Source organism: Plasmodium brasilianum, chromosome 14, assembly GCF_023973825.1.
Source record: "Plasmodium brasilianum strain Bolivian I chromosome 14, whole genome shotgun sequence".
NCBI classification, from domain to species: Eukaryota; Apicomplexa; class Aconoidasida; order Haemosporida; family Plasmodiidae; genus Plasmodium; species Plasmodium brasilianum.
The window spans coordinates 2,202,501-2,222,818 of NC_090127.1; the positions used below are offsets into that span (position 1 = coordinate 2,202,501).

General features: G+C 31.3%; 4 protein-coding genes across 4 annotated transcripts; 2 read left to right on the top strand and 2 right to left on the bottom strand.

Moving 5' to 3' along the window:
- Positions 1-1,763: 1,763 nt before the first annotated feature.
- Positions 1,764-3,660, top strand: MKS88_005686 (T-complex protein 1 subunit gamma; the record flags this gene model as incomplete). Its single annotated transcript, XM_067218970.1, has 2 exons — positions 1,764-1,850; positions 2,116-3,660. 2 exons carry the CDS (start codon positions 1,764-1,766, stop codon positions 3,658-3,660), a joined length of 1,632 nt encoding a protein of 543 aa, XP_067070893.1.
- A 1,376-nt stretch (positions 3,661-5,036) lies between these two features.
- Positions 5,037-8,237, bottom strand: MKS88_005687 (uncharacterized protein; the record flags this gene model as incomplete). The annotated part of the gene is made up of 1 exon (XM_067218972.1): positions 5,037-8,237. One exon carries the CDS (start codon positions 8,235-8,237, stop codon positions 5,037-5,039), a length of 3,201 nt encoding a protein of 1,066 aa, XP_067070894.1.
- Positions 8,238-9,025: 788 nt separating this feature from the next.
- MKS88_005688 (uncharacterized protein) lies at positions 9,026-12,288 on the top strand (the record flags this gene model as incomplete). The annotated part of the gene is made up of 4 exons (XM_067218973.1): positions 9,026-9,103; positions 9,352-9,444; positions 9,628-9,693; positions 10,105-12,288. The coding sequence occupies 4 exons, from the start codon at positions 9,026-9,028 to the stop codon at positions 12,286-12,288; spliced, it is 2,421 nt and encodes an 806-aa protein (XP_067070895.1).
- Positions 12,289-12,748: 460 nt separating this feature from the next.
- MKS88_005689 (myosin J) lies at positions 12,749-20,318 on the bottom strand (the record flags this gene model as incomplete). The annotated part of the gene is made up of 4 exons (XM_067218974.1): positions 12,749-12,791; positions 12,916-13,002; positions 13,454-19,895; positions 20,075-20,318. The coding sequence occupies 4 exons, from the start codon at positions 20,316-20,318 to the stop codon at positions 12,749-12,751; spliced, it is 6,816 nt and encodes a 2,271-aa protein (XP_067070896.1).

Below are 20,318 nucleotides of genomic sequence, written 5' to 3' on the forward strand. Positions count from 1 at the left end.
GCTATCAGTCCTTATTTTTAAAATGGTTTATTCTTTTTAATTTCCACCATTTTTTGAAATATTATTCTTTTTTAACTTTTATGAAATGTATATATATATAAATATATAATATATGTGTGTATGTATAGATGTACCTATGTATGTATGTACCTATGTATGTATGTACCTATGTATGTATGTACCTATGTATGTATGTACCTATGTATGTATGTACCTATGTATGTATGTACCTATGTATGTATGTACCTATGTATGTATGTACCTATGTATGTATGTACCTATGTATGTATGTACTTATGTATGTATGTACCTATGTATGTATGTACCTATGTATGTATGTACCTATGTATGTATGTACCTATGTATGTATGTATGGGCGTATATGTATACCCATTTATGCCTATCACACCTTTCTGTTTAACATCAGTGCCTTTAATATATGGCGAGCATGTGTACAGGCGTCCGGGCACAGTTGTTCATATATATGTGTAAACTTTTTTCTCTTTTCTGTTCATAAAAAGAAGGGCTATCTATCACTTTGGGCTTCTTAACATGAAGAGAAATGGCAGAATTAAATGAACAAACAATGAACATATAAGGAGCAAAAAAATAAGAAAAAAACAAGCAATTAATTAGCAAAAAAAATTTGCAATTAACGAAAAAAATCAGTAATAAATTAAAAAAAAATTAGCAATACATAAATAAAAGCTTTAAGCTTTTAAGCTTGTAACAAATAATATTGAAGTGGTACACTAAGCTATCAACAATATATGAAATCATACAAAAAAATAAAAAAAAAATAAACAAATAAAAAATGAAAAAAAACAAAAAAAAATAAAAAAAATAATAAATAAAAAAAATAATAAATAAAAAAAATAATAAATAAAAAAAAAATAATAAAATAAAAATAATAATTATAATAATATTAATAATAGTAATAGCAGTAACATCAGCAATAGTAAGAGTAACCTTATATTTGAAACCCCCGTTCAAATAACTCTGTAGAAAAAAAAAAATAACTCGTTTATCTTATGTGGTATGAAAGTACTTTATAAAAGAATATAAGTACAATGTTTTTTGGTGTATTTATATTATAAATTCTTTTTTTTTTTCTCCATTTGTATATATATATATATATATGTATATGTATATGTATATGCATATTTATATATGTACATTTTTTAAATTCCCCTTTTGCGTTTTATTACATGCTTTTTTTTCTTTCTTCCCTTTTTTTTTTTTTTTTTTTTTTTTTTATAATTATTATTCCACTGTTACTTATATTTCATAAACTTTTATCCCATTTTGTGCAGCCTTTTTCGTTGACTTCTACATTTTGTATTTTGAATTTTTTGTGTACATGAAATTTTCCTTCATTTGTTGCGCGTTAAAGAGTTGAGTATACATACATATATATACATATATTCCTGACCGAAGCAAGGAAAACCGTCGACTTTCGAAGATTTCCTTTTAAACAGTGAGAAGAAAAGGACAGATCCTATTACTATATCGCTTGCAGTGGAAAAAAAGTACGAAAAAGTGAAGAAGCAAAGCGCATGAGTGTATGTTTATGATTATACTTTTGTATGTATGTATGAACATATGTATGTATGTATGTATGAACATATGTATGTATGTATGAACATATGTATGTATGTATGAACATATGTATGTATGTATGAACATATGTATGTATGCATGAACATATGTACGTTTTTATATACGTATTAATACACCCCCTCACGCCACTTCACTTCCAACAGATGTTGAAAAACCCCGGAGCAGTTTTGGTTTTCAAGCCTAACACAAAGAGGGAGGAAGGAAGAAAAACGCAGCTGTCGAATATACAGGTAATCAAAAGAAGCGATTGAATTCTTAGGGGGCACATGATGTCAACGCGTGCAGTATACGATTGCATGGAACTGCTCACGTGCGAGTTCCCTTGCATGTACGTGAATCCATATACAAAATGCTCATCTGCAAAATAAATTTGTTCCACATATATATATATATATATATATATATGTACGTGTGCTTCTTTACATATATACATGGGTACTGAATATTTACAAATATGGCCATCCTCTGTGTGGCCCATTTTGATGACCTGTTCAGGCGAGTCGGGCAGTTAGCGAAATTGTGAAGACAACACTAGGCCCTATGGCAATGTTGAAAATGATGCTTGATCCGTTGGGGGGAATAATAATAACTAATGATGGCAATTCAATTTTAAGAGAAGTGGATGTAGCTCACCCAGCAGCAAAATCGCTGATAGAATTAAGTAGATCTCAGGATGAAGAAGTAGGAGATGGAACAACATCGGTAGTGATATTATCAGGTGAGTTACTAAACATAGCGGAAGCATTTCTAAAGCAGAAGATACATCCAACAATTATAGTAAATTGTTATATGAATGCTTTAAATTGTAGTTTAAAATATTTAGAAGAAATTGCAATTGAGGTAGATGTAAATGATGAAGGGAATCTATTAAAAGCTATAGATTCATGTTTAAGTACAAAATTTGTTAGTCGTTATAACAGTATTATTAGTAAATTAGCATTAGAAGCAACTCAGTGTGTTAAGATAGAAAACATAATGGGTAAAAAAGAAATAGATATAAAAAGATATGCAAAGGTGGAAAAAATACCTGGAGGAGAAATAACAGACAGTTATGTACTAAAGGGTGTAATGATAAATAAAGATATTACACATCCAAAAATGAGAAGGTATATTAAGAATCCACGTATATTATTACTAGATTGCACATTAGAATATAAAAAAGCAGAAAGTCAAACAAACGTAGAAATATTGGATGAAAATACATGGAATCAATTACTTTTACAGGAAGAAATAGAAGTTAAAAAGTTTTGTGAATATATAATTGATAGTAAATGCGATGTAGTAATAACAGAAAAAGGTGTATCTGATTTAGCTCAACATTTTCTTGTTAAAAAGAATATAAGTGTTATTAGGAGAGTAAGAAAAACAGATTTGAATAGATTAGAAAGGATTAGTGGTGCTACAATTGTTAACAGATGTGATGAAATTGTTGAGAGTGATATTGGTACACAATGTGGTTTATTTGAAGTTAAAAAAATTGGAGATGATTACTATTCCTTTTTTGTTGAATGTGAAAATCCTCGTGCATGTACTATTTTACTTAGAGGATCAACTAAAGATGTGTTAAACGAAATAGAAAGGAATTTACATGATGGTATGAATGTAGCTAAAAATATAATCATAGAAGGGAAATTATTATATGGTGGTGGATGTACAGAAATGCGAGTTGCTCAACATCTACTTAAAGAAGCAAACCATTTTGATGATTCAAGAAAAAGCATAACAGAAGCAGTTGCTACAGCCCTTGAAATTATTCCAAAAATTTTAGCACAAAACAGTGGAGCTAATGTAGTAAAGACTATAAACATGTTAAGGATAAAACATGAAAATATTGATGGAGAGAAGTATGGAATAGATGGTATTACAGGTGATATTATTGATGTATCGACAAAAAATATTTGGGATTTACTTTCTGTAAAGAAGCAAATATACAAAAGTGCAATTGAAGCTGCTGCCATGATTCTTCGAATTGACGATGTGGTTAGCGGAATAGGAAAGGAGGATAAGATTCAGAAGCCCGTTCAGAATGAGTTCGATTAGAAATGGAGGCGGCGGGAAGAGACTCAAAGAGCATTCGATTGGTGTAGTAGTATCCTTCTATTGTTATCGATGGATGATATTGGTGTAGTGATATCGGTGTAGTGATATCGGTGTAGTGATAACGGTGTAGTGATAACGGTGTAGTGATAACGGTGTAGTGATAACGGTGTAGTGATATCGGTGTAGTGATAACGGTGTAGTGATATCGGTGTAGTGATAACGGTGTAGTGATAACGGTGTAGTGATATCGGTGTAGTGATATCGATGTAGTGATATCGATGTAGTGATATCGGTGTAGTGATATCGATGTAGTGATATCGGTGTAATAATATCGATGATGTAGCCCCAATTCAGTAACGCCTGCTCAGCTCTTAGTTAGAATTCACTATAGAATCATAGCTCTGTATGTACATCTACCAGTTCGAGAAAGTGCTTCTTATTCATCTGCGTTGTATGCCCTCATGCATGCATCTTCGCGTGTATGTATGCTTATATTTACGCGCGTATTTGTGCTTCCATTTATGCGTTTGTTTATTACTTTATGCTCATACGCATTTACATATTCATGCCTTTCTCCATATCCCTTTTTGTTCCCTCCCTCCCCCATTTATAAACGGGGGTGTGCCTCCCGTGGAATGTTGAATGTTTCCTACCTCACCCTGTATCTTAGTTATAATATGTATCACGTGCAGTATGTTAATTTTGTTGTACTTCATGTGCTGCATTTGTGAAGGCTAAAAGAGTAAATATTTTTGAAAAAACTAGTCATAATTAAATAGCGTTACATAGTAGTATGAATAGTACGAAGCAATGTGCATCTGTTTGCTGTTACGTGCAATACTGCTTAACGGTGCGCAGTTTTAACAAATATGAAATTTACTTGTAGATTAACTCCGTGAACACATATAGAACGGGTAATGAAGATATGTACAAGTATTACAAAAAAAGAAAAGATGAATCCCATAGGCAGCATTAAAAGCTACCTGTTCAGGCAAACGAACACACAGGCGGGCAGAAATGCACCCATGTGATACAGCCAACTTTTGAAAAAAGAAAACTGAACAAATTAACAAAAACAAAATTTGTACCCATACAAAAAAAAAAAAAAAAAGGGAATGAAACAATGCAACATAAAAAAAAAAAAAAAAAAAAAAAAAAGAGAAATATATAGATAGATGGATAGACAGATGAAGCTAATGTAAATGCTAGAGGAAGTAATGGGAACATGGAGAGGCGCCGAAAGATAGTGCGAAGAAATAATAACAACGGTGTGCATGCCGTAATGCTTCCCACCCCGTGCATACACATGAATGCCTGTTCTGTGTATGCTTCAAACGATAGGTATTTTTAATAAAGAGCCTCCGCCATATTCCTCTCTACGTGTCCTTCCTAAGCTGTTCGTACTTATTTAGATAACAAGTAAGCAAATTGAAGCAGTTTTTATTTAAGTGTGTATCTCCACCGTATGGTAGTTTAATGTTCAACTTAGTACAAGCATCGATAACTTTATCAATGGTAATGTTATACTCTTCACTAAGCATAAACAACGTTTCAGGTGAGTAATAATGGATTATATCAACCGGGTCAGCAATATTTGAGTATTCAATAAGTGTAACAATATTTTTAGTAGTGAGATAATTTTTTATTAAATCATTTGTATCAACAAATTTATAAACAATAAAATTATTATTTATAGAACTTTCTGAAATGAGAAATTCAAATTGGTTCATCTCTAACCTTTTTATTTCTTCTTTTGTTTTATGTCTATATTTATTAACATCCTGTATATGTGAATTTGAAAATTTACATATATAATCACCCAAGAAATCTAATGATAAATTATGTTTGATGTGAAACTCTTCAATGGTTTCTTGCATCCCTCCATATTTTAGAACTTCTCTTCTGCATTGCTCTTCCTTTTCCTCTTCTTCATCGTTCGTATCGACTGTATCGTTTTTTCCGCTATGTCCATTTTCATCATCACCACACTGTTTAATCTGGTCAGGTAACCTCTGATCATTTTCAAAATTAAACGTCTTCTTCAACTTTTCAGCCATAGATATTTCCTTATCAAAATTGTAATCATTGACTATTGGTAATTTAGCAATATCTGCATTGTCTTTTATATTATTTTCCATTTCTTTCTGTTTAATAAATTTATTAGTTGTATCTATCCGTAAATAATCAACTGGATCATATAAAAATTTATTTATTTCTATTGCTGAATCTACTTGTTTGATCTTTGATTCAGTATCACCATATTTCTCTTGTTCTTTATATTGTTTTATATTTTCTTTTAATTTGTCTAATTTGATATGGGATAATACATGCTCTTCTGGATTCTTTATTATTTCTCTCACATCGAAATAATTGTTTTCTTTTATTTTCATTATATCTAATAATCTCATTTTTATTTCTTCGAACGTTCCGAATGTTGGATAACCCCTTTTTCTTAACTCGTCCCTTATCTGCATCTCGCTCATTTCTTTAATTTCTTCTTCTTTGATTTCAACAAATTTGTTTGACACTCGGTTGAAGAAGATGCTCTTGTTAATCAGCTCGTCGGTGGAGCCCCCTCTCCAACTGTTAGAATCAGTAGAGGGGTTGGAAGAGTTAAGCACATTAGATGAGTTAGACACACTTAAACCATTTCTATCACTTGCACCGACTTCATCGACTTCCCCGCTTACTCCCCCCGGATGCCTACTCTCCCTCGCTACCTTTGCATTGTAGTACTTCAAATTTTCCAGATTCTCGTCCCTCGCTATTTTATTTTCCTTCCTGTATTGTTCATATAATTGCAAGAGTTTCGTCTCCTTCTCCCTCAGTTCATCAATGTACGATGCCTGTTTACAAATTTTGGTAAAAATTCCATCGATCAATTTCTTTTCTTCTTCATTTACATCCTTCTCCTTATCATCAATATTTTTCATCATGTCAAAATCCTTTCTTGAAAACTTAAAATTAAATTTATCTATATTACTATAATCTCCTCTGTATATTTTTCGTAGTATTTCTCTGTTTTCTTCTTCTTCTTTCTCTTTTATAAATTCTGTGTCTGTTCCTGCATACTCACCTAGACTCTTTTCCTCTCCTTCGCTCAGTGGCGAATTCCTGGAAACTCCACTGCTCGAGCAATCATCACTACTGGGGTTTACGGTGGTTGTGGGGTTGAGGGGGGTATGCTTGACACTTCCTACTCCTCCAACATCTGCATCAGTTCCAACACTTCTAGCATCTCCATTCCCCCCAACATCCGAAGGACCCCCCTCCTGAGTGAATAACCGTATATACTCTTGAATATTCCTTTCCATTGTATCATTCGTGGTAAAAGACTTCTCAATATCCTTCTTCAATTTGTCAAGATTCAATTTACGAGAACTGTTAATAACCCTTTCATTTAATTCATATATGTCTTTTTTTTCATTTTCTTTATATTCTCTCATCTTTCTGTCGGTACTCTCCTTCATCAGTTGTACTAATCTATTATACTCTTCTAACATTTTGTCTTTATCTAATCCCTTCAATTTTTCATTATCATTTAGCAATTTATCGTTTTTTAAATACTTCTTCATTAGCTTTGTCATATCCTCCTCTGATCCATTTATCATGTCATTCTTTCCATCTATGTTGTTACTTTCGTCAAACTTATGTTCTAAACTATTTTGATTTTTCTCTTCTGGTGTACTGTGAATCCATTCCGAATCTTCTTCCCCCCTGTTACTGGGTCCTAATCCATTTTTTCCCTTACTCTTGCTTATCACTTTGCTGATTTGTTTTTTTCCTTTTCCTCCTTCGTTTCCTTTGCTTCCTTCGTTTCCTTCGTTTCCTTCGTTTCCTTCGTTTCCTTCGCTTCCTTCATTTCCTTCGCTTCCTTCATTTCCTTCGCTTCCTTCATTTCCTTCGCTTCCTTCATTTCCTTCGCTTCTTTCATTTTCTACTTTTCTTGCTATTCTTTCTTCGTTTCTTTTTTCCTTTTTCCTTTTCTTTTCTTTATCTTCCTCCTCTCCTTCAATATCATCTCCATCATCATGCCCCGAGGAGCTAGCCGAGTCTAACTGATTTTTTAGCTCAACGTCTTTACTATTTTGGCATGTAACATGACTACTACAGTTGTTCTTATAATGTGGTTCGCCCCTACTGTTAAGTATGTCTTCACTGTTTGCTTGACCCTCACCATTAGCTTCACTCACATCACTCGCTTCACTCACATCACTAGCTTCACTCACATCACTAGCTTCACTCACATCACTAGCTTCCCTCTCATTATATGTGCCATTAAACATGCACAAACGCTGCTCCCCCTTTCTTCCCTTCCTTTTTTTGTGTAACGTACATACGTTTATTGAAAAATTATTTTCATTTTTCTTTTTCAACAAAATAAATTGTTTTCTTCTCTTTTTAATTATTGTCACGTTCATAATATTATTATTATTCCTTGTATTTTGTTTTTCAATTGACGAGATGTAAAAAGCTCTTTTAAAATAATTTTTCATTTTTCCGTAGTTATATGTAAGCATCAGTGTGAGCTTTGCCAGTGTAAAGAATGCAATGGCTACTAGCACATGCCTTTTCATTTTCTGTTAAGCAGTTCGAATGAAGCTACTCATGTTTGGGCTCACATTCCATACAAGCGGATGTACATTTGTAAGAAGATTTCCGTGCAAATGAATGAAAATACACATATATAAACATATACGTATATATGTATATATATTTACGTATATATATTTATGTATATATAAATGTATATATATATGTATATATAAATGTATATATATATGTATATATAAATGTATATATATATGTATATATAAATGTATATATATATGTATATATAAATGTATATATATATGTATATATATATGTACATATATTTATGTATATATATTTATGTATATATAAATGTATATATAAATGTATATGTATGATTGTACACGCATGTATGCGTATCGTACAATCCTGTCATTTATTTTTATTTTGTTCTATTTTTTTTTCGAGTTTCCTAGTTCTTTTTTGAACAAAAAAAAATTTACATAGTTCAGTATTGCAAGTTTGTTTTCCACTTCCGACTTGATAATCATCAAAAAAGTAGAAGAATATAATTTAATGATTTTTTTTTTTTTTTTCGCGCCCTCTACATGTAAACATTGGCACATACAAATATACATACATGTTCATATATATATATATATATATATATATATGTATATGCGATTGTACGTTTGTAATGTTTGCAAATGTACATACATAAGTAAATGTATGCGAGATCGACTCCTCCACAATTTACTTAGTCAAACGAAACGTTCTCATAAAAAACCCTAAAGAAGCTTCAATCTTTTTAGAGTTCCTTATTTTTTCAATAATGAGTAAAGCCTCTGTGTCAATGATGAAGTACGTTCCCCTTCCCTCTTCTTTTACAGTGAACAGAAATATAAGAAGGGTGAGCCAAAAAAAAAAAAAAAAAAAAAAAAAAGGAACAAGTGTAAAGAACTCAAAAGTAGTGAAATGAAGTATAAAGAATTGAAAAGAACTTCTTATGTGTGAAATTTGCATTTTTGCATTTTTAAGATTAGATCCATTTCCTTGTTCTTTCACTTTACTCGTGTACATTTTACGCGTTAGCAAATTCTCTTTATGTGCGGATGATCATGTATAACTCATGTGTTATGCCCCCTTTTTTTTCACCAGTTTAACATGGCTGAATACGACCGGAAAACTTTCTTCTCTTTCAACATATTCTCTTTATTCTTATTCGCCCTTCCAATTGTTTACATGTCTAAAGTAAATAACTAAAAAGAACATAAAGGGGAATGAACCCAATATGCATTTTTCGTTCGCCATAAATATGTATATATATATATATATGTACAAATGCATGCATGTATATGTATGTAAATGTGTATATTTGGCAGGAGTGCGTGCAGTCCTGTTTCATTGCAAACTATTTTTTTTTTTTTTTTTTAGGTCAACTACAGAATGTGTGAAGAGAACGAGGTCATATACATTAAGTTAGAGAATGCTCGTTTGAGTGTAACGAAAAGCATTTTTTCAAATTAGAAATACCTAAAGTTGATAAACACTTCTTTGGTAGAAGTCTTTTTTTTTTTTTTTTTTTGGAATACATATGCTATTAAGGAATACATATGCTATTAAGGAATACATATGCTATTAATTGTAATATATGCGTCTTTTCTGCTTTGCTTTTTTTCGGGAAAAAATATATAGAAGCGCTCATTAATTTTCATTTGTGCATTTGTGAACTTAGGTGTGCAGGTTGACATACGTAAAGGGGTATACATAGGTGAAGAGGTGTACATACCCTAACACACTTACGCACGCATACTTGTGTTCACTTGAATTCCCCTAATAATAAAATATCAACCAAGTGGTAAAATACATATATCCCACGCCCATTGTTCATCTCGCATTGCACCTGTTCAGTTGTCCACCGTAATGAACGTCCTGTATAATAGTTACGTGCAGAGTGCGTATTTAATAGCCGAGATGAATATTCTAAATAGCAGTTGCAAGGAGAAATGGAATATGATGGATCTCATAAAAAGTGTTAAGAATGAACAAACATATGGCATATCAAGACTACACAAATTTTCATGGCTTAACTTATTTTTTCTTTTTATTCCATTTACATTAGTGTACAATCATGTGATAAAACTAGTCCTTTGTGTTGTTATTTTGTTATACATTAAGTATATACTTAATAATTTTTTTCTTTTTCTGTACAAAAATAATATACAACGATTTAATGAATTAATAAAGCTCTTGTACATACAAGCATATACAGAGAATAATCAACAGGATAAAGAAAAATTAGAATTCCTTATAGATGATTTATATTGTAGAATACATAAAATGGCAGAATCCATATTGAAGTTTTACTTTTTTTTTATGCAAAATTTATTTTTTTATTTTATGGTGTCAAATGATATCATCATTAGTACGAATCAATACAGTACTACTTACAAGAGCATTAAAAAATTATTTCATTTGAAAAAATTTTACTTTCATTTGTTTGTTGTATTGATGGAGATTGAATTAAAAAGAGATGTTTCGGAAGAAGATGAAGAAGAAGAAGAAAAAAAAAAAAAAAAAAAAAAAAGTCTTTATAAAAACATAAGGAATGTATTCAAATCAAAATACCTAAAAGAGTATGAACTGATGAGAGAAAATGAAACTAATTTTTGTCTTTTTTCTCTGCATCAATGTTTTAAATCATATGGCATCATAACAATATTAATGATGATAAGACGTTTATTTTGCTTTCTACACTTATTCCTTTTTACCATAATATCAGTATATTATTTAATAAAGACCTACTTAGTCTTATCTTCATATATAAATGTAATAAAAAAAAAAAAAAAAAAATTATTACCCTTAAGGGGGGTCAGTCAAAAGGACTACTCGAAGTATTCATCCAGGGATGAAGAAACAATAATTTCTTTTGTGATAGACTCTTTAATATTGTTACATGACTGTGTCCACGATGGTATGGATTGTCAATATGTTTATGAAACAGTAGAGCATAAATTGCGCAGCTCGTTAAGCATCTTAAAATCATTAAGAAGGGAAATAGCTGAAAGGGGGGTAGCCAAAGGGATGCAGGCAAAAGGAGTAGATGCAAAAGGAGTGGATGCAAATGGGGTGGATGCAAAAGGAGTGGATGCAAATAGGGTGGATGAAAAAGGAGTGGATGCAAAAGGAGTAGATGCAAATGGGGGGGATGCAAATGGGGTGGATGCAAACAGAGTAGCCGAAAAAACCTTTAATGTAAGCACCTCAGGTGGGGGAAAAAAAAATGATGCCAACGAACAGAGCAATGAAAATATTATATCCACTCCCATAACTTGTGGTAAAGATGTGCACATAATGGGAGACCAGTTAATCGAAACTGCTTCTTCCATACGAAATAATGAAAAAAGGAAAATTTCAACATATGAAGTGTACTATTATTCACATAAGGAAGTCCAAAGTAATATACAAGATGATAACTATGAAGAACTTCACAATGCTAAAAGAAACAAGTATGCATCTGGTAAATACTCTAATAGAATTGCAGCTGCAAACAACCCATTATTCTTTCAGGATAAAGGAAACAATGAAAAGAAACTCATGTATAAAGATGAAAAGTATGTTTCTTTGCACAACAACGAAAAGGATAGTGATTTATGTATTTACAATTTGCTAAGCGAGTTAAAAGACACATTCAAAAATGATAAAAAGTATATTTATGTTAACAGAGAGTTATGTTATGATAATAAAAAAAAGGACTTCACTATAAAAAGCGTTTTATATAACCAAACTAACACGTTGACATGTAGCCAAACTCTCACATCAGGGGGATATGCTGGATGTACAAAATGGGCTAGTAGTTGTCAGCAAAAGGATATTGTTAAATATGATAATGTAAATACACAAATCCAACAGGGAATAAAAAATATAGGTACATTACATAACAGAATTATATCAAATAATATTAATCAAGATAAAGATAAAAATAAAAATGAGGAAACTTCTAACTGGGACTGTTTAAAACCAATGGATGATATTTCCTCCTTCAGACAAAGAATTGCTGCATCCTTGTTTCGATCGAAGGCCCCTCCGGCGTGATTTCCCCCCCGTGTGAGGAAGCGGACACTTATGCGCGCATATGCATATGCGTGTACATACATAAACAATATACCAGAACATACACATACCCCTAGATATGTATACCCTTACTTAATCGTTCATGTTAAAGTCTTTCATGAAACAACCAGCTTAACAAACTCCTTTAAAAGAAAACTATATATTTTTTTTTTTTTTTTTTTTTTTTTTTGCACCAATATAGGGACTTAAATATGACCTGTTCAGATAAATATTTATATATTACATATCCACACTGTTAATCTTTTTTGTTCGTTTAAAGTTAACAAAGAAAAAAATAATAATAAAATAAAGCGCGCTATACAACACATTAAAGCTGTTATACACATAAGACTTTGTGAAAACAAAGAATTATACTAATACCAAAGTTGACATTTGTTTCATTTTTCTATGGGAATTATTTTCCCCTTCTTGTTTACAATGTTCATAAATTCGAGGGCATAGACATTTCGTTCATTGGAAAAGTTCTACGAAGAAAAGGAGTGGGGAAAATTACAAAATAAAGTACACATAAGTAGGTATACACTTGTGTATGCACAATATACTTGTAGCTGCTCCACGCAAAGCTTAGTGCTTCGAAGCTACTACTACATTTTGTCTTTTTCATCTACCAACAAAAGGATCGTGTCCAAGTGGTTCAAAGGCGTACATGCCAAAATGCTATAAGGTTTGTTTACCCTAAAAAAAGAGAAATGAAAAAAAAAAGAAATGAAAAAAAAAAGAAATGAAAAAAAAAAGAAAAAAAAATTCATATTTTTCCGTATGAAAGGGATATTACATATGTACTATTTCGTTATATGCTCCCTTTTATTTAGAAGTAAATTTTTTTTTTTTTTTTTTTTTTTTTTTGTCATCTCAAGTAAATATTTCACTTTCATCGTTCGTAATAGTACTGCCCATTTGTATCATTTTGACTTTGATAAGAACGAAAATAATTATATACATAAGTCTATGCATAAATATAATTTTATATATATGTATGTATTAAATACATAGGTATAGGCACCCATATATATATTTAAACAGCCCATTTATTCGCACAGTGCATAATCATACTCCTTATATGCCTTATTATATTTTCATCCTCCAGTGAGCGTGCACATGTATATGGCACATGGTGAAGCATTACCGATCCTCGAAAACGGCAAATTCTTTATCCTTCTGATTGCACAGGGTTAGGTACTGGAGAGTTTTAAAATTGTAATAAAAAAGCCCGTCTTGTCTACTACTTCCTTTGGTGCTGCATTTAATTTCCTTCAATATGCATATATCTGGGAATGTCCACTTATAGTCATGTGCTCGTGTGCGCATGTTGTTGTTGTGTTTGTCGCATTCGTTGAAATTGTATATGATGATGCGCCTGTATTTGTCATAATCTCTACGATCATTGCGATTGATACACTTTCTTGGTTCACTTTCTTCTCTTGGTTCACTTTCTTCTCTTGGTTCACTGTCTTCTCTTGGTTCACGGTCTTCTCTTGGTTCACTTTCTTCTCTTGGTTCACTTTCCTCTCTTGGTTCACTTTCTTCTCTTGGTTCACTGTCCTCCCTTAATACATTGCCCTCTCTTAGTTCATTATCTTCACTGCTTTCGTTGAACAGCGGATATCTCTGAATTGTTCCTTGAATGGATGGACCCAAGGCTACAGCACTTTTATAGTAATCCTTATTATAATAATAATTAATATTCATATTCATTACTGCTTGAAAAGTACAATGCCTTGGGCTAGGAGTATCTATTCTCCTCTTTATCTTCTTAATAGTCCAATGATCATAATGAAATAACACGTCAGACATATTTTTCTCTCCTTTATTTGTTAATAAATAAATTTCATTGAATAAGGAAAATATATAAAAAGTGCATTCATGACTAGCTTTGCTATATGTAGCTAAATGATTTTTTTTTTTTTCTCTCAAATTTGACGTGGACGTGTCGCAATTTTTTTCTGATTTGTTCAGGAAAATTAAATTGCTCCTATCATTGCTCCTTTTCTTTCTCTGTGTGCCATTTTTAAATAGATCGTTAACAATTAAAGTATGCTTTAACTCGTAGGATAATTTATTCATATGTGAGTCACATATATTATTAAAGTACTCGAAAGAGTACAAATTAAATAAGAGCTTTAAATATTTATATTCATATTCCTTAACATATGGATTTGAGCTGAACAAGTCATAATTTTTTATTTCAGCCAAACTTAGTATACAACAACCATATATAAGTACATGCGAATTATTAATTATGGAAATTTTCAAAGTACTTAAATATTTGTCCATAATTTCCTCATCATTCATTCTGTTATTACTTCTACCTTTTTCATCCATAGGAGATGATCTTCTCATTTCGTTATTATAATAATGTACGTCATTATAATTTTTGATAAAATAATTTGAAAATTTTTCATTATTAATTATGTCATTAATGCATATATGTATACTATATTTATAAATAGGTTTCGAAAATAAATTAACTATGCTTAAGATTAAACAATGATTTTCATTTAGCATTGTATAGGCTATATACACAAAATAGCATATACTACTTGGTAAAAAACATATCTTTAATATTTTAAAAGATTCATTGGAGTAATATTCATTCGATATGTATTCCTCTTTCTTTATTTCTTTGAGGAAGGTACAACTCCTGGTGTTATTTCTTTCTTTTCCCCCCTCTCCTTTACTTCTCTTTGTTTGATTTTTATGTGTATACTCCTCTTTGCCTCCCCTATTACTCATTTTACGTACCCCTGTTTTCAACTTGGTTATCCCTAACTTCTCGTGCTCCACATCAAGTCCCCCGCGACTGATTTGTACTGTCGTTTCTTTTCCCGCATCTTGTCCTGCTTCTAATTCCATTTCTATCCCCACTTCTATCTCCTGCCCTTTTGTCAAAGCACTTTCGATAGTACTGAGAACGTAAATATTCTTATACATATGCATGAACATATTTAAATTTTCACTACTGAAAAGGTCAAGTGGATGCCCTTTTTCCATATCTTCTTCGCGATTCACTATCCTGCACTCCGATAACCCGCGTGATGCCTCTCTTACCATTGGGTTCTCCCTAGCACGTGTTCCATGCTTCATATTACGGCTGTACTTCCTCCTTCTGCATAACTGAGGTAAATAGGTAATAGGCAAATTATCAGAGTTTTGTTTTATGGATTTTATTTTTTTTTTCATAAAATTTTTAATAGTTTTTAAATTAGGATATGTAAACATAACTACATTTAATTTTTCGTCAATTCCAATAAAAATATTTTTGTACAAATGATGCTGACTAATGCAACAAAACCTTTTCGACAGATAACTATGAATCGTACTCATCTTATTTTGCTCTTTCAAGATGGTTTTATCACTATGTTCTTCTCTCCTTGCTACAAGTGATGCACTTTGATCTTCTCCTCGTTCTTCATTTGCTCCGAAATATTTATCTTCGCCCCCTTCCCGTTCGATATCACTACAATTCTGGTTATCACCAATTAACCATTCATTTTCTTCACAGCTCAACTTCTTTATTACAATGGAATCAAAATTTAGAATATATTTTTTATCCACTCTTTGATAACTATATAGAATATTGTAAAAATGCACCCGCTTATCAATATAGATAACCACCCAATCTAAGTTATTGTAAACGTAATGATAATTATCAGGGGTACATACGAATATCTCTGCCCCCGCATTATTTAGTCCCATCCATTTGCAGGTTGTACAATGTGATGATGTATGTACATCCTTTTTTTCCTTTTCACGTAAAACATGTCGTTTTTCTTCCTTTCCTCCTGTAAATTCATCTTTTTCCCCAGTTTCTAACTTCTCTCCTATATCTAACTCCTTTCCCACTTTCCCCTCATCCGCTGCAGGCAGTTCTAGTTTAAAATTTTTTTTTTTTTCCTCCTCCCCATCTTCCAGGGACTTTTCCATTCTATTCACCTTACTCAAGAGCACCATCTTTTTCCTATTTTTTGCAAATTTTATTTTTTTAAAAGCAACATGATATGCTTTAATGCATAGAATTTTATTCATCCTCTTGATGTTATAGGGTAACGTGTTCCTTATATTGCTAATAGTTTTATAAATTAAGTATATTTTATACATATAATTACATAGTTTTATTTTCATTTCTTTTTTCCTTTGAATATAAGGAATATAATACCTGTTCAACCAACAAAAGATTTTTACTACTGTTATACATCTTTTAAACCGTAAACTTCTTATATCCTTAAATATTTCTTTTTTCTTTTTTTCAAATAATATATGATCTCCACTATCATTAGAAAACAAAAAGGATGTGTTATCATATAAGTAGTAGTTTATCTGTGTATACATATGCGATTTCATAAATACATAATTTCTACCTATTTTAAAATATTTATGTTCATTGAATAATCTCATAAAATAATAAATTATATCATCCTTACTACAATATTGTAATTCTATAGGTATATTATGTTTACATTTTTCTAACAATTCTTCTTTTAATATTTTATGTGATAATCCTTTATTTATTATCTTGACCATTTCATTTACTCCACTCTGCTTCAACTGAGCATATACTAAACTTCTTTTAAAGCAGTCCTTCTGCATATGCTCATTAGGCAACATGCATCTAACATAATACATATCTGTCTTTTCTAAATTGGCAAAGAGGTTATCGAGCTCCTTCATATACTTCCTGCTGACACTCAGCAAGTTGGTCTTTTTGTTCTTGCCATGTTTATCCATTTTCCCATTATTGCCTTCTTTTATATTTCGCTCACTCTTGTCAAACTCGCTGATATTTCGACTGATGGTTGAAGTAGGGTCACCCATTTTTTGTCCTTGCCTGTTCAGAATTATTTCCCCCTTTGCACCATTTTTGTTCATCCCTTTTTTCAAATTGCTAATTTGGTCTTGTATAAATTTATTATCCTTTAATTTGTTTATTTTAATTTCTGATTTAGTTGTAATCGTGTTTCCAATGTTGCTACTATCACCCCTTTTGCCTATATCACTGCTCTCGGCTCTGTTTCCCTTTGCACCACACGCTTTTTCACATGCTAACTTGTTTTTATTCATGGAAGACGATATATCATATGCCTGATTCTCTATCTTTTCGCTGTTCAAATCTCCTGCATTTTTCGTCATTGTCATCTTTGCTTCTAAATCTTCGCATGTGATATGATTCATTTGCTCGGATATTCTATTTTCACTTACTCCTTTACTATTATGAGTTAATTTTTTATCATATCCTTTTGTGTCTTTAATTTTTTCTTCTACCTGTTGCAACTCATGATCTTGTATACAATTTAATTTTACCTCCATTGTTTCATTATGTTCATTTGATCCCATCCTAAGAAATATATTCTTTGAATTTTTAATTATATACTCTATTTCTGGCTCAACTCTATCACTGTTTTTGTACACCCAATTTTTAATAGTATACGTTATATGACCAGCATAATGTTTGATGAAAAATGTATTTGTCTTGATGTTTTGTTTTTTGCTTGTATACATATTGTCTTTATTACTTATAAAACCATATATATCCTTTTGAATATAATTTTTTTCATTATTTAACAAGTAGATAAATAAATCATCATCTACTTTTTTCTGACCACTAGTATTTAACTTGGTTATGTCATCCAAATTTCTAAATAGCTTTTCAATAAAAAAAATGGTATCTTTATAACTAGGTACATCTATATCATTCCACAAAATATTTTCTGACTTGTAAATAATTTTTTCCTTTTCAATTTCATTGTTAATGTAATAATTATTTAATTTTTCATTAGCTAGATTGATACATAATTGTTCTAAGTCATTGAAAGCTAATTCTTCAAACCCGTACAGATCTAGTATAGATATAACATTATTATTAGTTTCATATATCCCTTGATTTGTTATCAATTCTTTCTCTTTTTTACTTAAATTTGTCATATTTATATCATTTATTAGTCTATTAAATAATTTTTTATATATTACTTTTATTAATGTGTGTAAAGTGGAAACTGCGTTTTCCTTATTTCGACGCATTTTTATATTTTCACACGAAACGCTTATATTCTTGTAATTGATCGTGTTTTCGAGGTCACTTTGGTTTATTTGCAGGCACATGCATGCATTCCTGTAGCCTTCCCCCCAAGGTACACGCTCCAGGTCTTCCTGTTGCTCCTTATCCTGCTCCTTGTGTGGATCTTCCTCACTCGGGTCTATCTCCCCCAAGTGTATTAATCCCGCTATGATATCATAAAACTGGTTAATCTTGTCATCATCATACTTTATATAACGGAGTCCTTGTACTAAATACTCGAAATTCTTTTTGTCCTTCTGTCGTTCCCTTTCGTCATTCTGTCGTTCCATTTCTACGTAGTTACTCCCTTCTTCTATGCTTCTATCCCCGTTTACCATTTTGTTTCTTTTAATTATTTTATTTTTTCTTTTTTCCCTACTTTCTCCTTTACATGCATCATTATTTAAGATATTATAATAATAAATATCTCTGATCAAATTCCTTTCTTTCAACTGCGTGTCAGATAAACCCCAAATGGCTTGATAAAAAACGTGGAAATTCCTTTCTCCATTATTATGAGTAATACATCTATTAATTTCTAATAATAGTATTAATATTTTGATATTAGAAAAGCAATAATTAAATAACGTATAATTATCACTATTTTTTTTTTCAAATATTAAGTCATTAATTCTTCCACATCTACTACTGTTATTGTTTTTTATAGTTTTTGCATTGCTCATCGATTCTATTATATTGTTAATGTAAATAAGTTTATCAATTCGATCATAATTTGTATATTCATCGATGGCAGATGTTTCACTCTTTTTTGTTATGATATTTTTTTCCTCGACCTCCTCTTTCTCCTCATTACTTGCTGCCCTTGCATCAGTTTCATTCACTGTTCTTTTGTAGCTTCCTACAATACTATCCGTAGCACCCCTTCTCTTTTCCCTCTCTACGTCCTTCACTCTGCTATTCAATTTGATATTCACTTTGGCATTTACATTGGCATTTCCTTCGCCATTCGCTTCTGCTTCCACGTCCGCCCCTACTTCCTCCTCCTCAGAACTGTCATGCATGTAAGAGCTCATACTTTTGTATATCTGCTTCTTATCATTTCTATATCTGTGGAAAAAGATGTAGTGGAAATACTTGAAAAGAAATTTGCAATTTTCCGTTTTTCCACTACCACTATGCCCTGAAACAACAATAGTTTGTCTTTTCTTTTTTAATACCATATTTCTATATGCCATATTACTAATATCATAAATATGGGCATTATAATCTTTTTTAATACTATTTATATTGTTATTTTTGAATTTATTTAAATATATATTCATCTGTTCAGTGTCATACAGTCCTTTGATTTGTTTATATGGATTGATAGCTAACAGTAATGAAGCATGAAATGTATATATTTTATTTTTTTTGTATCTATTTTTTAAGTTAACCAAAACATTTTGCTCGTTCAGCAATATTATATCTATGTTATTTTCACTGTCTATTTCTATGTCCTCCCTCAGGCATCTAACCACTTTATCTGCTGCTACGTTTTCGAGGGTTTTTCCTTTACCTGGAAAGATGCAAGAATATCGGGGGGGGGCTTGAGTACGCACGTGAATGTGTATATATATATGTATATGTGTATTTATATATATGCACATATATATGCATATGCACCTCATGCGCTCACCGCACAAAACATTGTTGTGCAGTTGTGCAGTTTCTTTTTTTTCCCCTCAATTTTCTAACGTTTAAGGTTGTACGAATTTTCCGATTTGTTAAATTTAGAAATCTCCATTTTTTTGTATATATTATTATAAAAATACCATACATGCGTATGTGAGTATATGTCTTCTTTTTCCTTTTTTTCAGAGGGAAGATCCTCTTCACATATGTCTTCCCTTTTTATTGAGTCCTTCTGATCATCGTCTTTCATGTTTGATATATTGGAATAATAGAAAGTTTCGTTGCTCTTAAAATGCAAGGAAGCCAT